Source organism: Sceloporus occidentalis, unplaced genomic scaffold (assembly GCF_023333645.1).
Source record: "Sceloporus occidentalis isolate IW3139 unplaced genomic scaffold, rSceOcc1.0.p SCAF_24, whole genome shotgun sequence".
Lineage (NCBI taxonomy): Eukaryota > Metazoa > Chordata > Lepidosauria > Squamata > Phrynosomatidae > Sceloporus > Sceloporus occidentalis.
The window spans coordinates 525,531-543,986 of NW_028317004.1; the positions used below are offsets into that span (position 1 = coordinate 525,531).

Below are 18,456 nucleotides of genomic sequence, written 5' to 3' on the forward strand. Positions count from 1 at the left end.
TATATAATGTATGATAATTGTTAAAAGTTGTCGTTAGCACTGCTAAATAACATTCTAACAAACCTGTGCATATATATATATATATATATATATATATATAAATATATATATATATATATATATATATGTATAGCAATTAGACTACAGTTTTCATATCTGTGCTTGTATGATGTTTTACTTAGATGGTGAGGGTTGAAGGCACAGACTAGAGATGTTTGGATTTTATCTTTTGTGATACAAGCATACACACCCCACCAAGAAGGGTTTGACAATCCTACACAAGATAGGCCATGCTCGCCAGTTTCTTATTGCCACTATTACATACAAACCCCACTTTTCATTTGCAGGTGTTTGAGATTTTTAAATGCAAAGAACAAGAAACTAAAACCGAACTTCTCATAAAAAATACAAATAATTCCCTTTTATATGTGCAATAAATGAGTGCAATGAATGACAATAAATAAAAAAAAACACACAACAAGGCATGGGGGGACAGGTAACAGACTTGATAAGCTTTGATTTGGACCCTTCAATCCTCTTATTTTGCTTATTAGATTAGACTCAGCAGCACCCAGAGGTTCTTCCACCTTCTGCTTGACTCTGTCGAGATCCACCTCCCAATGGCTCATTTATTGACTGCTGAGGTCCAACCTTGATGCCGTTTGCCTAGAAGAAAAAGAGAAAGTGTAAGAAAATGTGCGAGCTTTAGCAGCTCACATGGACTTACCTGCTAAAATGTGTCTTACCTCATTATTCACATCAAACAGTCCCTGCTGGATCTTTTTGTATATTTCTTTGGCTGTACCAATAAAAGCCTTGGGAAGACACATAGGAATAAGCAACATTGTGAGAAAAGAAAAAAAACACAACAGAAAACCCCACAAAAATAAGATAAAAACAAGTAAAGGGAGACTTAAGAAAAAGAAAAAAAAAGGAATATTTTGGAAATATACAGAAAATATCCCCTAACCTCTTCCACATTGGCTGCAGTTTTGGCAGAGGTTTCCATAAATATGAGTCCATGTTCCCGAGCAAACGCTTCTCCTTCCTCCCTCGATACATCTCTACGGCTCTCAAGGTCACTGGAGAAGATAATGCCATTATATATAATAACCTATACAATAAAAACATGCATCTTAGACAGACATACAATATCACTGACCTTTTGTTTCCAATCAGAATGATTACCATATTTGAACTGGAGTGTTGGCGAGCATCTTCTAACCAAGAGGTTAGGTGGCTAAATGTCTCCCGCCTGAACAAAAAAAATAAATAATAAAAAAAAATTACCAGACATACACCAGGTATATAAATATGCTACTATATAAATATCTTGGAAAGGATAATAAAAATATAAGGTAACATCAACGGCATATTACATTCTGCTCCCATAAAAACATTAAGCTGATGCTGCTGATAAGTTCTGGTCCGTTAGGAACAGAGATCCCAGAAGGCAAGTGCTCACCTGGTGATGTCATATACTAGTAGAGCTCCTGCAGCCCCTCGATAATATGACCGGGTTATGGAACGAAATGATTCCTGTCCAGCCTGTCCAGGGTGAGAGGCAAAAGCAAGATAAGCGAGACAGTTGGAAGAGACATACAAATTCCTGATTATACAAGTTTCATGTCATTCATGAAATAATACCCATAATACCCAATTGTCTCTTTTGATTTCATATACTAAAGTGGGTTGAGAATTAAATTCAGTAAACAGTAAAAGAAACAAAAAAAGACACACATTGTGTGCATTTTGGTGCTTAGCCTGGCCAGGCACTACTATTTCAACAGTGAGTTTTATTAGGTTTTTCTTTGATTGATTATTTTATTATTGTATGTTTTTTTTTAATTTTTTGCTTAATGTTTGTTAACCTATTTAATAAATTATATATTTTTATACTTATACATTGCCGGACCGCTGTCTTTTTTTAGTTATACACATTATTTGTATACTTAATTGTTCTAATGAGATCATCATACTATTAGAATGGATATTCTATTTGTGGGGGTCTAAAGAGGAATATGCCCTGTGATAGAGCCAATGCTAAAATAGGTTTTGGAATACCAGAAATTAGAGGTGTCTTTATATAATAAAGATCTTTTATAACACTATTTCAATATTTATAGAATGTAAGATATAGCAATATAAGCTTTAAAACCAACACAGAGCTATAAAGAAACTCTATATCTGGAGAGAAAGTGGTGTTTTCTGTTGCCTGTGTGTTCTGTTGTCTCTCACCGTGTCCCATATCTGCAGTTTGATCGGCTTCCCATCGATATTTATCATTCGTGCTCCAAACTCAACTCCTGTGGAACACAAAACACACTTGAGTTATTTGAAAGCACCTGTCACATGTATGAACTAAAATCAGCATCTGGCAGCGATAAAATCGTCATTCTATTGTGGTGATGCTTACCGATGGTCAGGTCGTGGACTGGCTGGAACCTTTTATCTGTGAACTGAAGGAGAAGACAGGACTTTCCCACACCTAAGAGAGAGTTTGAGAGGTCAGTTACTCTAATTAAACAGACCGAGATATATATATATATACACACACACATATGATCTTCCAAGTGTGTTTTTTGACAAACAGAAAAAAATGCATCTTATGACGAGTTTAGCGATTGAACACATCGCGCCTACAGAACCATTTTTTTGGTATTTTATATATATGCAGTGTTGGCTACCGCATGTAAAATATTTTATAGACTCCTCTACCAGGGGTAGTAATATTTGCACAATAGTACCCCAGCAGCAGTGGTGGTGTCACAACCCGGGTGCGGGGGGTGTGCGGACCACACCCGGGTGACACCACACCAGGCAGGGAACTCTATGTAATCCGCCTGGAATCACCCTACCATAGCGCGGTCACGGGGGTGCAACTGGAGCGGAGGAGGCAGACCTGGCCCTGGCAGATCATCACTGGACGGCGGAGAAGGAATTACGGCACCACGCATGTCGAGGGGTGACACCATGTGTCATCGCACCCGGTGACACCAACCCTAGTGACGCCACCACCCAGCAGTGTAAGAAACGCTCCAGTACTAACGTTTGTACCCGCTCAATTTAGGATGACCATTCTGTATGTCTTCCTGTGCGACCGGATAACACCTTCAACCTGAAACAAATCCATCCCACGGGGCAACGGTAATTTTAACAAAGACCACATAATGTTTTACACTGCAAATAAAAGAAGTCTCTCTACAACACTTTATCCTCTACTAAACCATGGTTAGGTTTATTATTAATTATTATTATTATACACTTATAATCATGTTAATCACTATTGGTGCCAAATGTAATTAAGATACCAGACACGTATTCTGCAAAAGGACTGGGTAGTACAAAGCAATCCATAAGCCATGGTCTTCCCTGGACAAACCCCTGTACCCACCCAACACCGGCCCAGAGCGCTCTCACATACCGGAGCCTCCGCTAGATGAGTGAACATCTGGCAGGCATACGCATCAGTGCAGAACTGCAGTCCGCCGACACAATGCAAACAACCAGTAAGACGTTTACATATATGCTCAATGGCTGTGATACGGGCATGTGTACAATGTACAGTAACGGCATCCCCATCACGGTTCAGCCTTTACTAGAGCGCTGTTCAAAAGCTACATATAGCAAATTGCGATCAACACGTCAGGACGGACGCACCTGTGTCACCGATTATTATATACTTGAATAAGTAGGCGTAAGACATGATGACAATCACTGCTATGCCACCAGGTTAAAATCACGGGGAGGAGGCTCACTGTACACAGAGAAGCCTCTCTGCTGCTCCGCTTGGAGGACCGCCTGTACTGGCTTGCTAAGCGACGCTCTATCTAAAAGGAATCGAAGCTTCAGGGCGCTCTGTACGCCGGAAGCCGGCTGTTATCTATATTCATTCTGAACTCTATGGTGTTCCTTACAATGGTGCGTCTCACGTGGACTAGACCGGTTTCCGGTTACGGCTAATACAGTTTCCTTGGTTCCGACGGAAGCGGAAGTATTGTTATGTCGGTGGAGGCGGGGGAAGTGTGTTAGAAGAAGGGGGATATTTGGCCGTGAAGATGGAGGTGAGAGAGAGTGAATGCCTAAGGAATAGTTAAAAAAATGGAAATTAAATTGAGGGCGGTTGGTTTTATGCAGCCTATGCGAGCCGCTAGAATGGGTGTTTGCAGGACGCATGTGTTAACGATGGAAAACTGTGAAGTACAGTTGGAGGGTATGGAGGAACCTGGGGACTCGGCTCCAAGTGGAAGCGATACAGTGCACAAAAGTATACATGTCTATAAACTGCTCATGCAACCCTTACAATAATGGTAGGCTTTTTGTGGGTTACAGGGAATCGGTGTTTTAATGGCACCCCGTGTGTGATACTTGGCCCCAGTGTGTGCTTTTGGCTCAGTGACAGGCGTCCTTCAATCAGATGGACTTTTCCATCAATATGCAAGACTGGCGCTAGTTCAATGTGCAACATTCCCATAAACATTGGTTGCCTTGACCATTACTTGTGTAGGATGTGTTTGTTTTGTCCAGGTGTGTAATAACGTAAGCTGTTTTTTAGTACGGTTGAAATCTTAATGCCTGCGTCTATGTATCTTTACATCTCGGCGCAGTTTCAATTCATAACAAATATGTTTATTCTTGGTGGTGTTGCGGTCCAGGTATACATGTGTTTTGTATGTGTACTTTTGAGACAGACATACTCCCCATATTGTCTTGTTTTGTGTTACTTTGCAATTATGTCTTAATTTATAAACCACTAAAAGAAATAATTTAATGGTTCGTGTTGGGGGAACAAATAGTAAAACAGATCTGAGACTTGAGAGCAGTCTATAAAAGCTTCTGTGTCTGGCCAATGACATATCCATAGATAAAAACCATCCACAGCTATAAAACCATTCAGTTCTTGGATTTTTCCTCCCATCATAGCTCTTTGACAGCTGTCTACAGCTTCTTTGTCGTATTCCGTTTGGCACATGTATTTTGAGATTGTTTTACATATTTAGCTTTTTCCTAGTTTTCTGTCTTTCCTTGAAAGTAAGTGATTCCGTTATGTGTTAATGAATGCCACATATTACTTTGGTGTTTTTTCAGAGATTCGCTGTTGAAGACTTATCTCCTTTTTAGAACTATAATACACACTTGAACCTCTTCATTTATGCTTTCCGGTGTTGTGCTGAATGGAACCCAGCCTTTATGCCCTGGGGAGGGTTCACCTTGATCACTAGGCCCTATGATATAATTATAACGCTAAATAAACTGGTGCATTTGCTTACACCTCTGCTTATAGGTGAAAAATATATGTATACTTCATCTCAAAAATCCCTTGATGAAGGCCAAAGGCTTGTAGAAACGTTAGGTGTTTTTTTTTTTCCCATTCTGTTTAGGAGGACTCCAAAAAAATGTTTACGTTATAAAACTGATTTTTAGTCTTATTTGTTTGGTATACTCTTAAGGAAAGCTTTTGAGGAGCTGTTCACAAATTCCACTGCATATAACAGTTTTAATTAGAAATCTCCTTCCTTGTACTACTGCATGCCCAAACCCATCAATGAGAAATAATTCACTTGTCCAGTGAAACCTTGCCTCAGTTTTGACATTCAGCCAACTACAAGTGGACTCTTCATCGAGTTTGTATCTGTACATTTGTATTTATATAATGACACACAATATATCTGGCTTTGCTGTAGCTGACAAGATGTTTTATTAAATATATCCATTTTTGCTGTCATAGGGTTTGTGTTAGTCCTGGTTTGTACTACATGTATTGTTGAAAAATTACATACAAGCTATGGACCCCCCCCCCCCCCGGTCATTGCAACGTTGTTATGCATGTACAATGGTAAATATGAAAACAGCAGTATTATTATGACTACTACTACTATCTTTTATTTGTATAGCAGACGTGGTAAGCTTGACTGGGCAAGACCAGTGTCCACCTTGACCAGCTATTTGTGTATTTGACTGTGCTGCAACCCTACTGGTGATCTTGGTGAAATTATAGAAGCCATAGCATCCATTTCAGCCCTGTGGCTGGTATCATTCACAATTTACGTGGAAGTCTGTTCATTTGTGCTATCTGAAATGTTCCTTCTTTAGACTTGGAACATGGCACTGATTGTGTGATACATGCCAGAGCGTGCAACAAAATCACATAAGTATACTGCAAATGACATCAAATGTTGTTGCCCAAGTGTAAAAAATTAAAATGTATTTGTTTGCAACAATACTCTGGACATACAGCCATTCTGAAATTGAAGCTAGTACCACTTTAAGTCTGAAGTCCACCTAGGGAAGGCTATACACGCAACTGCAGCGAGTAGTGCCTGTGAGTCACATGGTGAAAACCAGTAACCGAGGGACATCCCATGCAAAGCTTTCTGTAAGGTCTCCTGCTCTTTCGCTTCAAGTAACGGAAACCTGCTTGGCTTGGCTTTTGTTTTGCTATTGGTGTATGCATGTAAATGACTGTGATTGTTGGCACAATAAACTATTAATGGAGCGTTCTGCCCTATTTTCATATCAGATGTATATTGGAGTCCATTATATTGCATGCAAACAGTTGCAGGCATTCTTTATTAACTGAAGTTTGTCTGTCTCGTTTAACCCCTCCTCCGGGAGCCGTTAACACTAACAGGAGGCATACTGCAGTATGTTTCTAGTCAATGGAAGCTGATCTCCCAGTAAAATCAGTGGGAGTAACAGCAGCCAATCTCATGCATCTGAATATTAATGCCTTGCCAGCATGCATGTTTCAGTGCGAGACCTACTGAGCGAGTGCAAGGAGCTTCCATATTAAAGCTTCCTGTCTTCAGTAGATGCAGCCAGGACAGGAGTTAAATTAGAAAACACTCTGATATTCTAATACTAATTAAAGAGTGCACGCAGGAAAATACTTTGGGGTTCATGGAAATTGGTCCCAAACATACATTTTTGATAGGCCCCTTTATAACACAATGTATGTATCAAAATGTATTATCTATAAATAGTAAAACGCGTGACCTGCCTTAAAATATATAGTGAATTGAGGGAGTTTAAAACCCCAGCTCTTCTGCAAACTCTTCTCTCAAATCTGTCTTTAGTGAATAGGGTCCTAAGAGCATAATGATAGCAATGCTCTTGTATTGATGACATGTTAGCTGTCTATAGAATTTGTAGAAGTTTTTTTTTTAATTATAAGATTCAATATATACAAATATGCTCAGGGATGGCAAAGGAGAGAGTAGGGGAAAGACTGCATAGCAAGAGCCATTTTCTCCAAAGAGCTAAAAGATTGCTTATCATAGGATAACCAATAAAATGTAATCCCAAAGTTTGCCTAACTTCTATGAAATATGCATATTTATGTACGGATAATTGCTGAGTAACTGATCTTACATGTCCTGGTAAATGGGTATCTTGCCCGTACAATTGTTTTACATAGTGAAACGTTCTGGAATAGGGTCAAGCATTATTCTGTTCTGTACTACACAGGACATTATTCATTTAATGGGGTACTGGGAGCCCTTTTGCCACCTCCATATAAGGTATGTGTTAAGGCCAAGTAGGACCAGTGGGCCCATCATTTATTTACAGCGACTCAACATTACTCGAGTGAATGGCTCCGAATATTTAGCAGGTCAGGCGGTGTGCTGTGAATTCGTCCTGTGATGTTCCTATGGTGCGTTCTGGCAGTTTCTTGTAATGAGGCATATTGTGCTTGCAATCAGCTGTGCTGTGAGGTGCTTATCGATGTATGCAATGCTTGTGATAAACGGTTACAAAACCATTCTCTAAGGCTCTGGGACTCCAGTGAACCATGGTTATCTGGAAGTGAAGAAAACTTGGAACAGTCGTGATCCTTCTCTGGTGTCGCCGGCCTACTAAAATCCCTCCAAGCATCAGTGTCTCATCCAGGAGGTCACAAAAAACCCAGAATAACATGTAAAGGACTACAGGCCTCACCCTCCTCAGTTAAGGTCATTGTTCACAATCCCACAATAAGAAATATACGGTGCAAACTTTGTATCCATTAGAGAGTTCCAAGGCAAGAACCACTACTGACCAAAAAGAACACAAAGGCCTGTCTCACATTTGGCAAAAAAACATCTTGATCCTGAAGGAGAATGTCTGTCTGTCAGTTTGTGTCCTCAAGCGCAGTTGGGTCAATGTTGTAACTAAAAATGTAGATAAAGGAAATATTAGCTTTTTTATAAACCAGATTACTCATAAAGTGTAAGGGTCATGCTTGGCAGGATTGCCCGATTATATTCTAAGTTTCAAGTATTTTTCTATACCTTCCAGTAGTTCAGACACTAAAGATGTACTATGTACAGGTTGTGCCCACACTTCCACAGTATGTCATTTACGTGTCTTTTTTGTTTCTGGAATCCTGAGATGTGTTATTGGCTGTTCTTCTACTTATTTTTTTATTTATTTAAATATGTAATAGTGTCTCCCTTTTCAGTCATAATCTGTTATCTATGAAATTAGGGTGTTGTATATATTATGGGCTTCACAGATCTGGATCATGATAATGGTGGGGGGCGCTTGCTGGTTACAGGAGATAAGGGTCTGACTCCCTGGTTACGCCGGGGTTGATTTCTTTCCAGCGTCGTCATTGAGTGTATGTACAAGGTGAGGGGTCGTCCGCCATTGCCATGCCCTCATTTGTTTGTATAGACCAAATGTTTCATGAATGCTCATCCTTTTCTGTATTCCAATATTCCTGTTGCTGTGCTTGCTGCCTGTCCACACGCTTTGTAATGGTCGTTATGTTCTCGTACGTATACTTTCTGTTAAAAGTTGGTTTGGATCTGAATTGGTTACCTTTTTACTGACATTTTGAAATACGTCACTATGAGAATACCGCAAAGTTTGCAGAGATATTAATCACAGCTAGCATAACACAGCTAGTCTCACCTACTTCAAAGGCAACATTATTGTAATGAAGGTTGTCTTTTCTGGCTTACAGTTTCCAGGGGGCAGTGACAGTTACCTGACCATAACTGGATCAGGACACCCCTTCCTCACTGGGACAGAGGTGAGTGAAAGCAGCTGTGTATGTTTTATTTTGCAGAGCAATTCTGGTGCAAACCTTGAAAAGCGGTCTTATCGCCATGCCAACCAATAGAATGATCCATAGAGCATTCTCATTGGTTCATGTGTTGGTGAGACCACTTTCCAAATATTGCTTGTTGTTAATACCTTTTATTGGGATTCTAAGAAATACTCGATTTTGTACCAGATGAAGATCTGTGGGCAGGCTTTAATGGGATGTACCTGATTGATGCAAACAACCTTACAAATGTAACCACACCAGTGCTAGGAAGTAGACTGGGCAGTGTGCGATATTTCCCAACAGTTTGGTAACACGATGACTTTTCTCAAATGTGTGTGTGTGTGTGTTTGATCAGTGACATCTTACATATAACTAAATTACATGTGGACGCATTGTTAAAAGGGGTGTGCGCCGGTGAAATGTTGAGGAATACATTACGACTGATTATAGTAATTACATTCAGTGAGTGTGTTCAGTAATAAAGTATTCGTTACAAAATGCAGGGGTACTTGTATTTAGTCAAATTTGTAGTTATTCTCCTTTTATTTGAAATGCCAGACAACTGGTTATTTGAGGAAGCCCCTCACTCATATAAAAAGACATGTTAGCCAATATAGTTAAGTGTAATTAATCTTACTGGCTTTTTTTTATTTTTTATTCTTTATTTGCTTCTCTAAAATGGCACGAGATACTCCTATAATTGTGAATAACAACATTAAACATTGTAAAAATAGATGTAAATATCTATCAAAAACTATTTGTTATAGTTAATTCATCAGTTATATTGCCTTTTATTTAGCCTTCTGATTAAGTGTTACAGCTCCATGGATCAAAGTAAATGTTACAGAAACACACACAGATTTATGTCCATCATCATTCTGAAAAACCCACAGGTAGACCTTTCCCAGTTTTGCAATGTCTGCGTAACATCTAGCAGCCTAAAAGTGTTCTTTATCCTCATATCTAGACATTCCACACACCTAGCCTGGGCGATGAAGAGTTTGAAATACCCCCCATCTCTCTAGATTCTGACCCGTCCCTTGCAGTGTCTGATGTTGTTGGACAATTTGATGACCTTGGAGATCCCTCAGGAGTTCAGGATGGCGGCTTTGCAGCACAATATGGAGTGCAGACTTTGGACATGCCAGTGGAGATGACTCATGAGGTGATGGAGCAGGCAGGGGGGCTGCTTGGACCTGGGCTTTCCATGGTAATTTAATTTTTTTTTAATTGAGGTGTAACAGGCATGTGTATTTGTAAAATGTAACTTTCTGTATTTGGGATTATAATAGGATACCTTGTGTTTTAGAGGTGTATGTATGTATATATATATATATATATTAGTGTGTGTGTGCGCGTGCATGATTACACACACACTATCTCATTGCCTTACACTTTAGTTCTTTAACCTGTTTGTATCTAACCTTATCTACATATAAAGTTTATCTAAAGCTTGGTAGTTCTGGACAGTTTCCAACAGTAAAACTAGCAGGACTGCAGCTTCAGTTAGCACTTTTGATATCCTGAAGTTATACCATAACTTCCCATTTTAATACTGTGTTGGGAATGTTATAAACACCTTTTTGGTGACTTATTATTGACCCAGACTTAATGAGTTTCCTGTGGTACTATAAACAGAACCACATAGACAAATGTTTTTCTAAGTAAGTGATTACTGTTTTTTATTTTACACTATTTGTGTAATCATGTAGTTTAATCTTGGTTACTTTTTGTAGGACCTAGACCATCCCATTGTCACCTCGTACAGCGCAAACCCCACTGTTACCATAGATGTGTCAATGGCAGATATATCATCTGGGCTCCTGTCACACAGTCAGCTTACGACCATTGACCAATCAGAATTAAGCTCTCAACTTGGCCTTAGCCTTGGGGGTGGAACCATTCTGCCTCCGGTCCAGTCCCCTGAGGATCACCTTTCACCAACTCCGTCTCCAAACAGCTCTTTGCAGGACGAGGACATGGAGGACTTTAGGAGGGTAAGAGAGGGAAAAAGATTTAAGTTCTGCAATTTTTTTAGGGCAAAGTGTAAATACCCGTAAAATAAGATTCAGAAATGTTTAATTTGAAATGTATTTACTAGATTAGAAAAAACACTTAACTCGTAATTCGCTATTGTTATGCCTTGTGTTTATTATTTCAGTTTCTTGGTTTGAGCATTTATTTCATTTTTTTTGTTAGCAAATCGGTTAAATAATGAATAACTGTCCTAACACTGTTGTCTCTTGCAGATAACTGCTCCAAAGAACATTGTTGTGGAGCAAACTAAGAAGCAAAAAACCCCTAAAGGCAAAAAAAGGAAGAAAGATCCCAATGAGCCACAGAAGCCTCTGTCTGCATATGCCCTGTTTTTCCGTGACACACAGGCTGCGATCAAGGGACAAAACCCCAATGCTACCTTTGGGGAAGTATCCAAGATTGTTGCTTCTATGTGGGACAGCCTTGGAGAGGAACAGAAACAGGTAATATGGAAATTATATCAGTAGCTTGTATATATGCATCAGTTGGTGTTTTGAAATGGGCAACCAATACCTCTCTACTAAAACTGTATTTGCTAGGTACCAAATGTGTAGGGTTTCATCACACTGCTTGGCTATTACATTTGATTATGTATCAAAAATTGTACCCACGTTCCATGGTTCAATGTGTACATTTGAATCCACTCACACCAGGGATTTAAGTTTTTCGTCCCTGTTTTTCCAGTTCCACTCCCCTTTGTGTTTATAATATCTAGCGAGCAGTTTTCTGCTTTTTTTTTTTTTTTGTGTTTCAAAATGACATGCATAACTCCCATTGTACAGTCCTTAAATATGTTGGTGGTTTACATCAACTGTTACTGAGAGGGTTTTAGATAAATGGAATGCCCGTCCATCAGAAGTGGTAGAGGCTAATAAAGTGAAGGAATTTAAGTCTGTGTGTGATAGGCATACCATTATCCTGAATCTGAGACGAGACCAATGACTGCTTAAGGTCTAAGTCAGGCATGTCCAAAGTCCGGCCCGCGTTCCGGACTGATAAGACCCCCCCCGATAAGTTGCCCAAATATAGATCTGTTTTTTTGATGTTAAAGGCAGAGTGATTTAACACCTGTTTAGATTTGTCATCCAAGTCACAAAACGAAAACTATGCCGTTTTCAATAAACTTTGCATTTAATTTTAATGGTTCAAAGAATGTCAGGCAAAATGGTCGGCCCTCGCACATGTTCACTTCATCAAATCTGGCACTCTTCGAAAAAAGTTTGGACATGCCTGGTCTAAGTCTTTATATCGGGGATAAATGGGTGATTTAGGTAAGATGGAAATTACCATTTTGTGTGACATGTAAGTTTGCAGTAGATTCAGATTTCCTACTTGTGCTCTGTCTGTCGTCTTGCAGGTTTACAAGAGGAAAACAGAAGCCGCTAAGAAGGAGTATCTGAAGGCGTTGGCATTATACAAGGAAAACCAGATGACACAGGTAGGATGAGCCTGGACTGGTACATCTTTATATCAATTACATGGTTCCGTTCATCGTGTATTTGGAATTGCAATTACGGTTTCTGTACTCATGGTTTTATTGGTCATCGAGCTGAATTCTTTGTCACCAGGATGTTTTAGCCTGACTAAACAAGGCATGGTACAAAATGTTCCTATTATGCTGCCCTTACCTTCCATTCCTTGACAGAATTAAATGTGAGTGAGTAAAAAGGTAGCTCAAGGGTTCATACAACCAGTTTGGAAGAAGGCTTTCCATGTAGAAATCATGCTATATCAATGATCACCTTTTTCATTAGTATTAATTAAAGAGTATGCAACAAAGTACACTAGGAAAATGCATTGTGTGTTGCGTGTGTCCATTGTAGACGTATGTGGTAAAGAAAAAGAAAAAAAAGTGTTTCACAATCTGTGATTTACACTGGCCCTCATAAATGTTTAGATTAAGCATATCTTTGATTTCATTGTTCTCCTAGTATCCTCAATATGAAAGTTGTGGTCATCATGATTTGAAATGAGTTATAGATTTTGGTTTTCATCATATTTCTTTAAATATAGTAATATTTGACCCTTTCTTATGTTAATTCCAACAGGTGGTTGTTGACACAGTGGATTTGGACCCCCCGGCTGCACCAGCTTTGCTGTCTGAATCTCCAGTACATTCTCCCTCTGTAGTAACTGTCCCCAGTATCCAGCAGTGTGTATCATCGCCCCCTTCACAAACCCCTCCACCTGCACCCACCCCTCCTCCTGCTCCGACGCTGCCTCCCCAAGCACCTCCTATTGCCCAGCCAAGCATTGCAAAAATAATAATATCCAAGCAAATGCTTCAGTCAGGACAAATCCCCACATCCATTGCCATGTCTCAGAGTGTGGTGACGGTCATCCCAGCCACTGTGGTGACATCTCGTGGACTCCCGCTACACCAGCTGCAGCCCAGCCCACAGGCGCAAAGGATTACCCGCTCTGTGTTGCAGGCAGCAATGCAACTACCGCCACGTTTACAGCCACCCCCGTTGCAGCAAATGCAGCAGCCTCCGCGACTTCAGCAGATGGCCCCTGCACAGCAGCCATCAATAACCATCCTTCAGTCACCACCTCCTTTGCAATCTATGCAGAAGGTTAGACTCAGCCTACATCAGCCTCCACCTCTACAAATCAAGATTATTCCCCCTCCACTACAGCCTCAGCCACAGGCTGTTCAGGTTCAGGGGCAGAGCATTCCTGTCATCAGCGTTCCTCATTCTCCTGAAGCACAATCATCGCCTCCTGAGCACCTGGAGCTTATGACAGAGGTTGTACAAGAGGTAGGTACTGTGCTAATAGGCTGTCATTTGTCAAGTCTGACTAGTAATGCACTATTGTATATTCTTTATGGAACTTTTGGGAGTTGTAGTTGTTACAGGAACCTTTGAGAACAAATTTATAGAATTTTTTGGGGGGGCATTTTAGTTTCTTGTGCTAGGTCGGGGGTGTTAATCGCACAGCCCATGGCCTGTATCCCATCCTTTAAACCTCCGACTTACCTTATGGGGCACCCTAAGGTGCTTGCACTCTGCTAATGGAGAGGCTACCAACAATCCTGCTGGCTTTAGTATCTGGAGATGGTTGACTCTTCACTATCAGTCCCAGTTACCAAAGCCAGCTCCGTGTAGCTCCCACACTGTCACAGATAAAACAAACAAGGACACCCTTTTCTCCTGACAAGGCAGTATTGAGGAGCAATCTTAGTATTTTAGTAGCTTGCCTTGTGTGAAGAAGTAGTAAGTTTTAAAGGGGAACCACACCAAAAAATGTGTTACTGATATCATAAAAATACGTTTTTAAAAGTATTGTGCTGTTTTTTTTAATTTATTTATATCTAGTCCCTCTGGACCTGCCGCCACCCTAGGCAAGAATACATCACTGCCTTCAGGTCTCCAGATAAAGCAAGTTTTATTAGAGCAAAATTACATAAAAACACTTTGTCAGTGCTAGCCATCGTTTCTGAACACAGCCCTGTATCTTATGCTCAATGAGAAAAATATTTTTCATGCTCGTTCTGTCCGTGCATACCTGTGAGCGGTATAAGTTGATCTCTTGTGTGAGTGCATTGCTGTGGATCGATCTGAGTTTTGTGAGTGCTTGTCAGGCTGAAAATGTGTAATTTTTTGCATCCTAAAACTAAAGTTAGCTGTGATTGGGAGAGATCATTCTATTGTGTTCCGCTTATAAATGTGCATCCCTTGTTAGGTGTTCAGCCGTCTTCCCAATTCAGTTTAATGCAGGTGCTAGGTAACCAAAAATAGAAATGTAAAAAGCAAACCATTCAGCCCATCTAGTCTGCCCAAAAATGTGATCTATAGTTATTGTCTGTCTACCCCAGCAAACTTTTTGAAGAACCTGCATTAAAAATGTGGCTTGGTTTGGGTTTGCCACAAGATCGAAGCTGCTGGCACAAAAGGTTCTAAAACCACATTATGCCAGGTTCAAAAGACATTCCTGAGCACATCAGGAACATAGTTGGGCAGACATTCTCAAGGTCCTGGGGTTCCACTGAACCACTCGCAGAGCTATAAACCTACAAAGTTTGTTACAGTAGTTATTTTTCCCAGGGGTAGCCATCCTCTATCTCTCAAAGGACCTACAGAGATTTCCGATATCTATAGGCCTCTGTTATGAACTAAGGTCAATATTCATGACCGCACCATCAGAAAGACTCTGAGAAACCATAGGAAGAACTTTGAATGTTTACGTGTTTGCCAAAAAAAAAAAAAAAAAGCACCTTGATGCTCCTCAAGAACAATAGTGAACTGATGTAGCAAACTCACTTCTCCCGAGAATGTTCTTCATCTTACTAAGTTCAGACATTTAACTTTAGTCACCAATTGCTTATGGATTACTTACTACTGTATTTGGTAGAAACCTATGGGACATAGTGGTAGATTCGATTTATGGCTCTGCTTGTTTCACGCAATGAATCATTTGAGAAACTTACATACCTCTTTTAATGCCAAGATGCTATGTCAATTTCATTTAAAATGTAAAAATGTAAAATTTAATTTACATTGTTCTGGACTTTTATACGGATCCAGAACTAACTACCATTTAGGTGTCTTCAAAATGCTTTTAAACCCTCCAAAACAAAAAGCTGGCAATCCTATTATTCTGAACTTATAGAATGCAAATGCCCTATGTTTGAATCCTCTCTCTGATAAAGCCCTGCCACATCAGTGCCGTAAAATCAAACGAAACAGTTGCCTTTTAAAATCTGAAAAAGTGGACACGTCGTATGATTGCTCTCTACTTCAGGAATCTCCACCACCTCAGATGGATGTGGAACTCGTGAGCGGCTCTCCTCCCCGCAGCCCATCTCCCCAGCCTCGCTGTGTCCGATCCGGGTGTGAAAATCCCCCTGTGGAGAGTAAAGACTGGGATAATGAGTACTGCAGCAGCGAGTGCGTGGTAAAGCATTGCAAGTAAGTGCTGATCCTAATGGCTACGGTAGATTTGTCTTTAATTCATATTACAGAGCATGTATGTATTCATGTTGTAGTTGCAAAAAACAGTGCAACAGCAAAACTGTGGGTAAAATTTACTTCTGCCTTAAGTGCAAGGGAAGCATTCATGTCTTAAGGCAGTTGCATTCAATCACATTCATATAATTATATGTATATCAGTCAATATATACACCATGGATGTGGTCCTTACCATGTGAAAGGGGGGGAACCCTGGACGGGAGTACACATTTTACACAATGGCTTTATTAGTTAGCAAAACAAATATATATATATATATATATAATCATAAATGTTGCAAAGCCTGGTATAGTGGTAGCAAACCAGTGGATCTGCATTGTTAAACTATAGCCCCCTATGTTTTTTATATCCACCTTTTTTTTTTTTCTATAATCAATTGTTGGCTCCTTGGTATGTAATGAGGTAGTAGCTTTCGTGAATCAAAACACGAGGCCACTCTAGTACATCCATAGTCACGATCCTTGGAGACGTGTGTGTGTGTGCGCGCGCGCGCACGCACGTATGTAGATTATATAGACGGAAGAGTGATATTGGAAGCTGCTTGTAATTGGGGAGTATTAATACTTTATTTCATTTTATCTTTATTATATTGCATCTACACGTGGGATTTAAGTTGTTTTGTCTATATAGATGCTCTGTATGGATGTGTTAAAATAACGAAGCCAAATCGAGTAACCCATTTCCTTTTACCTTTGTCTTGCAGAGACACCTTCCTAGCTTGGATTGCTGCCCGCAGTCAGGGTACAATTGCGCCTGTGAAATAACACAAACTCCCCTGGAATGGGGCATAGTGTAGGAATATTGAAAAGGAGGCCCATACATGGACAATGCCAGTATCTACGTGACATCTCTGTACATACTGTGTTATGTAAAGAATGGAGAGGACTGCAAGGGTGGGGTAGGGTATTTTTTTCCACAAAGGTCTGGGGCCAGTGGTACCCTGTGAGGGAATATCGGGGGCCCCATCTGGTGTATTTTGGAGTTTTTCTCTTGCTCTGAAAATATCCATTTTTTTTCCCCCCACCTTGCTCTGAAACTGTAAATATATTTTATAGAATATGCAACTTTGAGCAGAAAATTCCACAATGCTTCAGTATTTGTCTACCATCTCAGTACAGCAACAGTAAAGATGTTAATTTATTTTGGCTACAAATATTAAGGTTAGTGCCCGGATTGTAGAAGAATTTTCAGCTCTGCATCTACCTTCCCCATCCTGTGTATGAGCCCTTTTATTGGATATGGTCACAAAGGACAGATGGAAGAAAAGCTGTCTCTATGAAGTGTGGTGCCCCTTCAAGCTATAGTTTTGTTTTTGTCTTAGTTTTGTAGGGTTGTGAAGCTCAAAAATTGTATAGCTTTTGTTTTGTTTTTTAAATGCTTTTTAACATTTTATTCCCAAGTACAAATAGACAAAAAAGTCATGTGAGGGACTACTTTGCAAGGGCTGCTTAAGTTGTAGTTTCACTCATTGCAACAGAATTAGGTATCATTTAAGTGAGTGTGATGTCATTCTTTAACATAATTCCCAAAAGTAGAAAAGCAGTGGCGGTAATTAGCAGATCAAAACGAGGGTGACCAACTTAAATATGACGGCTTACTTGGATTCTTTTGTGTTTTATTCAGTAAATGAAGAGTATTATGAAGAACCCGCACTGACAGGTTTCTCCAGCGTGAAGGGTTGAGTTGACCCTGTATAATTCAATGGTGAGGAGACTTTGAAGAAAGCGCATTGGCTATACCTTTATATAGGGCAAGCCCAGATCCTTCTGTAGGCTGGAACTTCGTAATAACTAATGAATACAGGGAGATGAAACAACTTTGCATAATCAGTTAAATTTCAAATTTCTTTGTTGAATTTTGTCTTGAATGTTTAGCGAAAATGAAGTTCTTTTATAACACTTATTGGGAACTGCCCCCCCCCCCCGTATGTTATCGATAACAAATGTTTTGCTGTACTAAAAGACCAGTAACAGTGAATCAATTATTCAGACATTACAACCATCTAATTTATATTTCTTGCAAACAGCGTGCAAGAAAATATCAGTAAGTTGCAAGATATCTACACTACACGTGCCTGGGTTATTAGGGTTATCTGAAATAATATCCAGTTTCAGAGACAGGATAATAATGCATTTTACATGGAGTCGTGTGGAGTGGTGCAAAGACATTACCTGTTTTCAAGCTCCCACAATCACTTTTCACAGTGTACTTTATTTGGACTTTGGAGAAAAGTTATGGAATGGTTAGGTGGAATAAAAATATTTTGGAAGATTGGCTTTTTAAATTATTTCCAGGTACTGCAAGCATTCTATAACACATCACAAAATATCCCCACTATAGAGCTTTATTTTTTTTCTGTCAGAAAATTGTGTACAACAAATTGATCAAAATATTTATTTTAACAAAACAAAA

At 39.8% G+C, this 18,456-nt stretch overlaps 2 protein-coding genes across 2 annotated transcripts; one reads left to right on the forward strand and one right to left on the reverse strand.

Annotated features, from left to right (window-relative positions):
- Nucleotides 1–561: 561 nt before the first annotated feature.
- RAB2B (RAB2B, member RAS oncogene family) lies at nt 562–3,706 on the reverse strand. Its single transcript, XM_089484956.1, has 8 exons — nt 3,661–3,706; nt 2,417–2,488; nt 2,239–2,306; nt 1,466–1,548; nt 1,163–1,255; nt 971–1,082; nt 747–815; nt 562–666 (listed from the first exon to the last, which is right to left on the reverse strand). Exons 1-8 carry the CDS (start codon nt 3,704–3,706, stop codon nt 562–564), a joined length of 648 nt encoding a protein of 215 aa, XP_089341082.1.
- Nucleotides 3,707–4,058: 352 nt separating this feature from the next.
- On the forward strand, nt 4,059–16,808 carry LOC149300451 (TOX high mobility group box family member 4-like). Its single transcript, XM_089484976.1, has 9 exons — nt 4,059–4,064; nt 8,948–9,016; nt 10,002–10,244; nt 10,771–11,031; nt 11,284–11,514; nt 12,429–12,509; nt 13,120–13,833; nt 15,818–15,984; nt 16,748–16,808. The coding sequence occupies exons 1-9, from the start codon at nt 4,059–4,061 to the stop codon at nt 16,806–16,808; spliced, it is 1,833 nt and encodes a 610-aa protein (XP_089341102.1).
- The last annotated feature ends 1,648 nt before the right edge of the window (nt 16,809–18,456 follow it).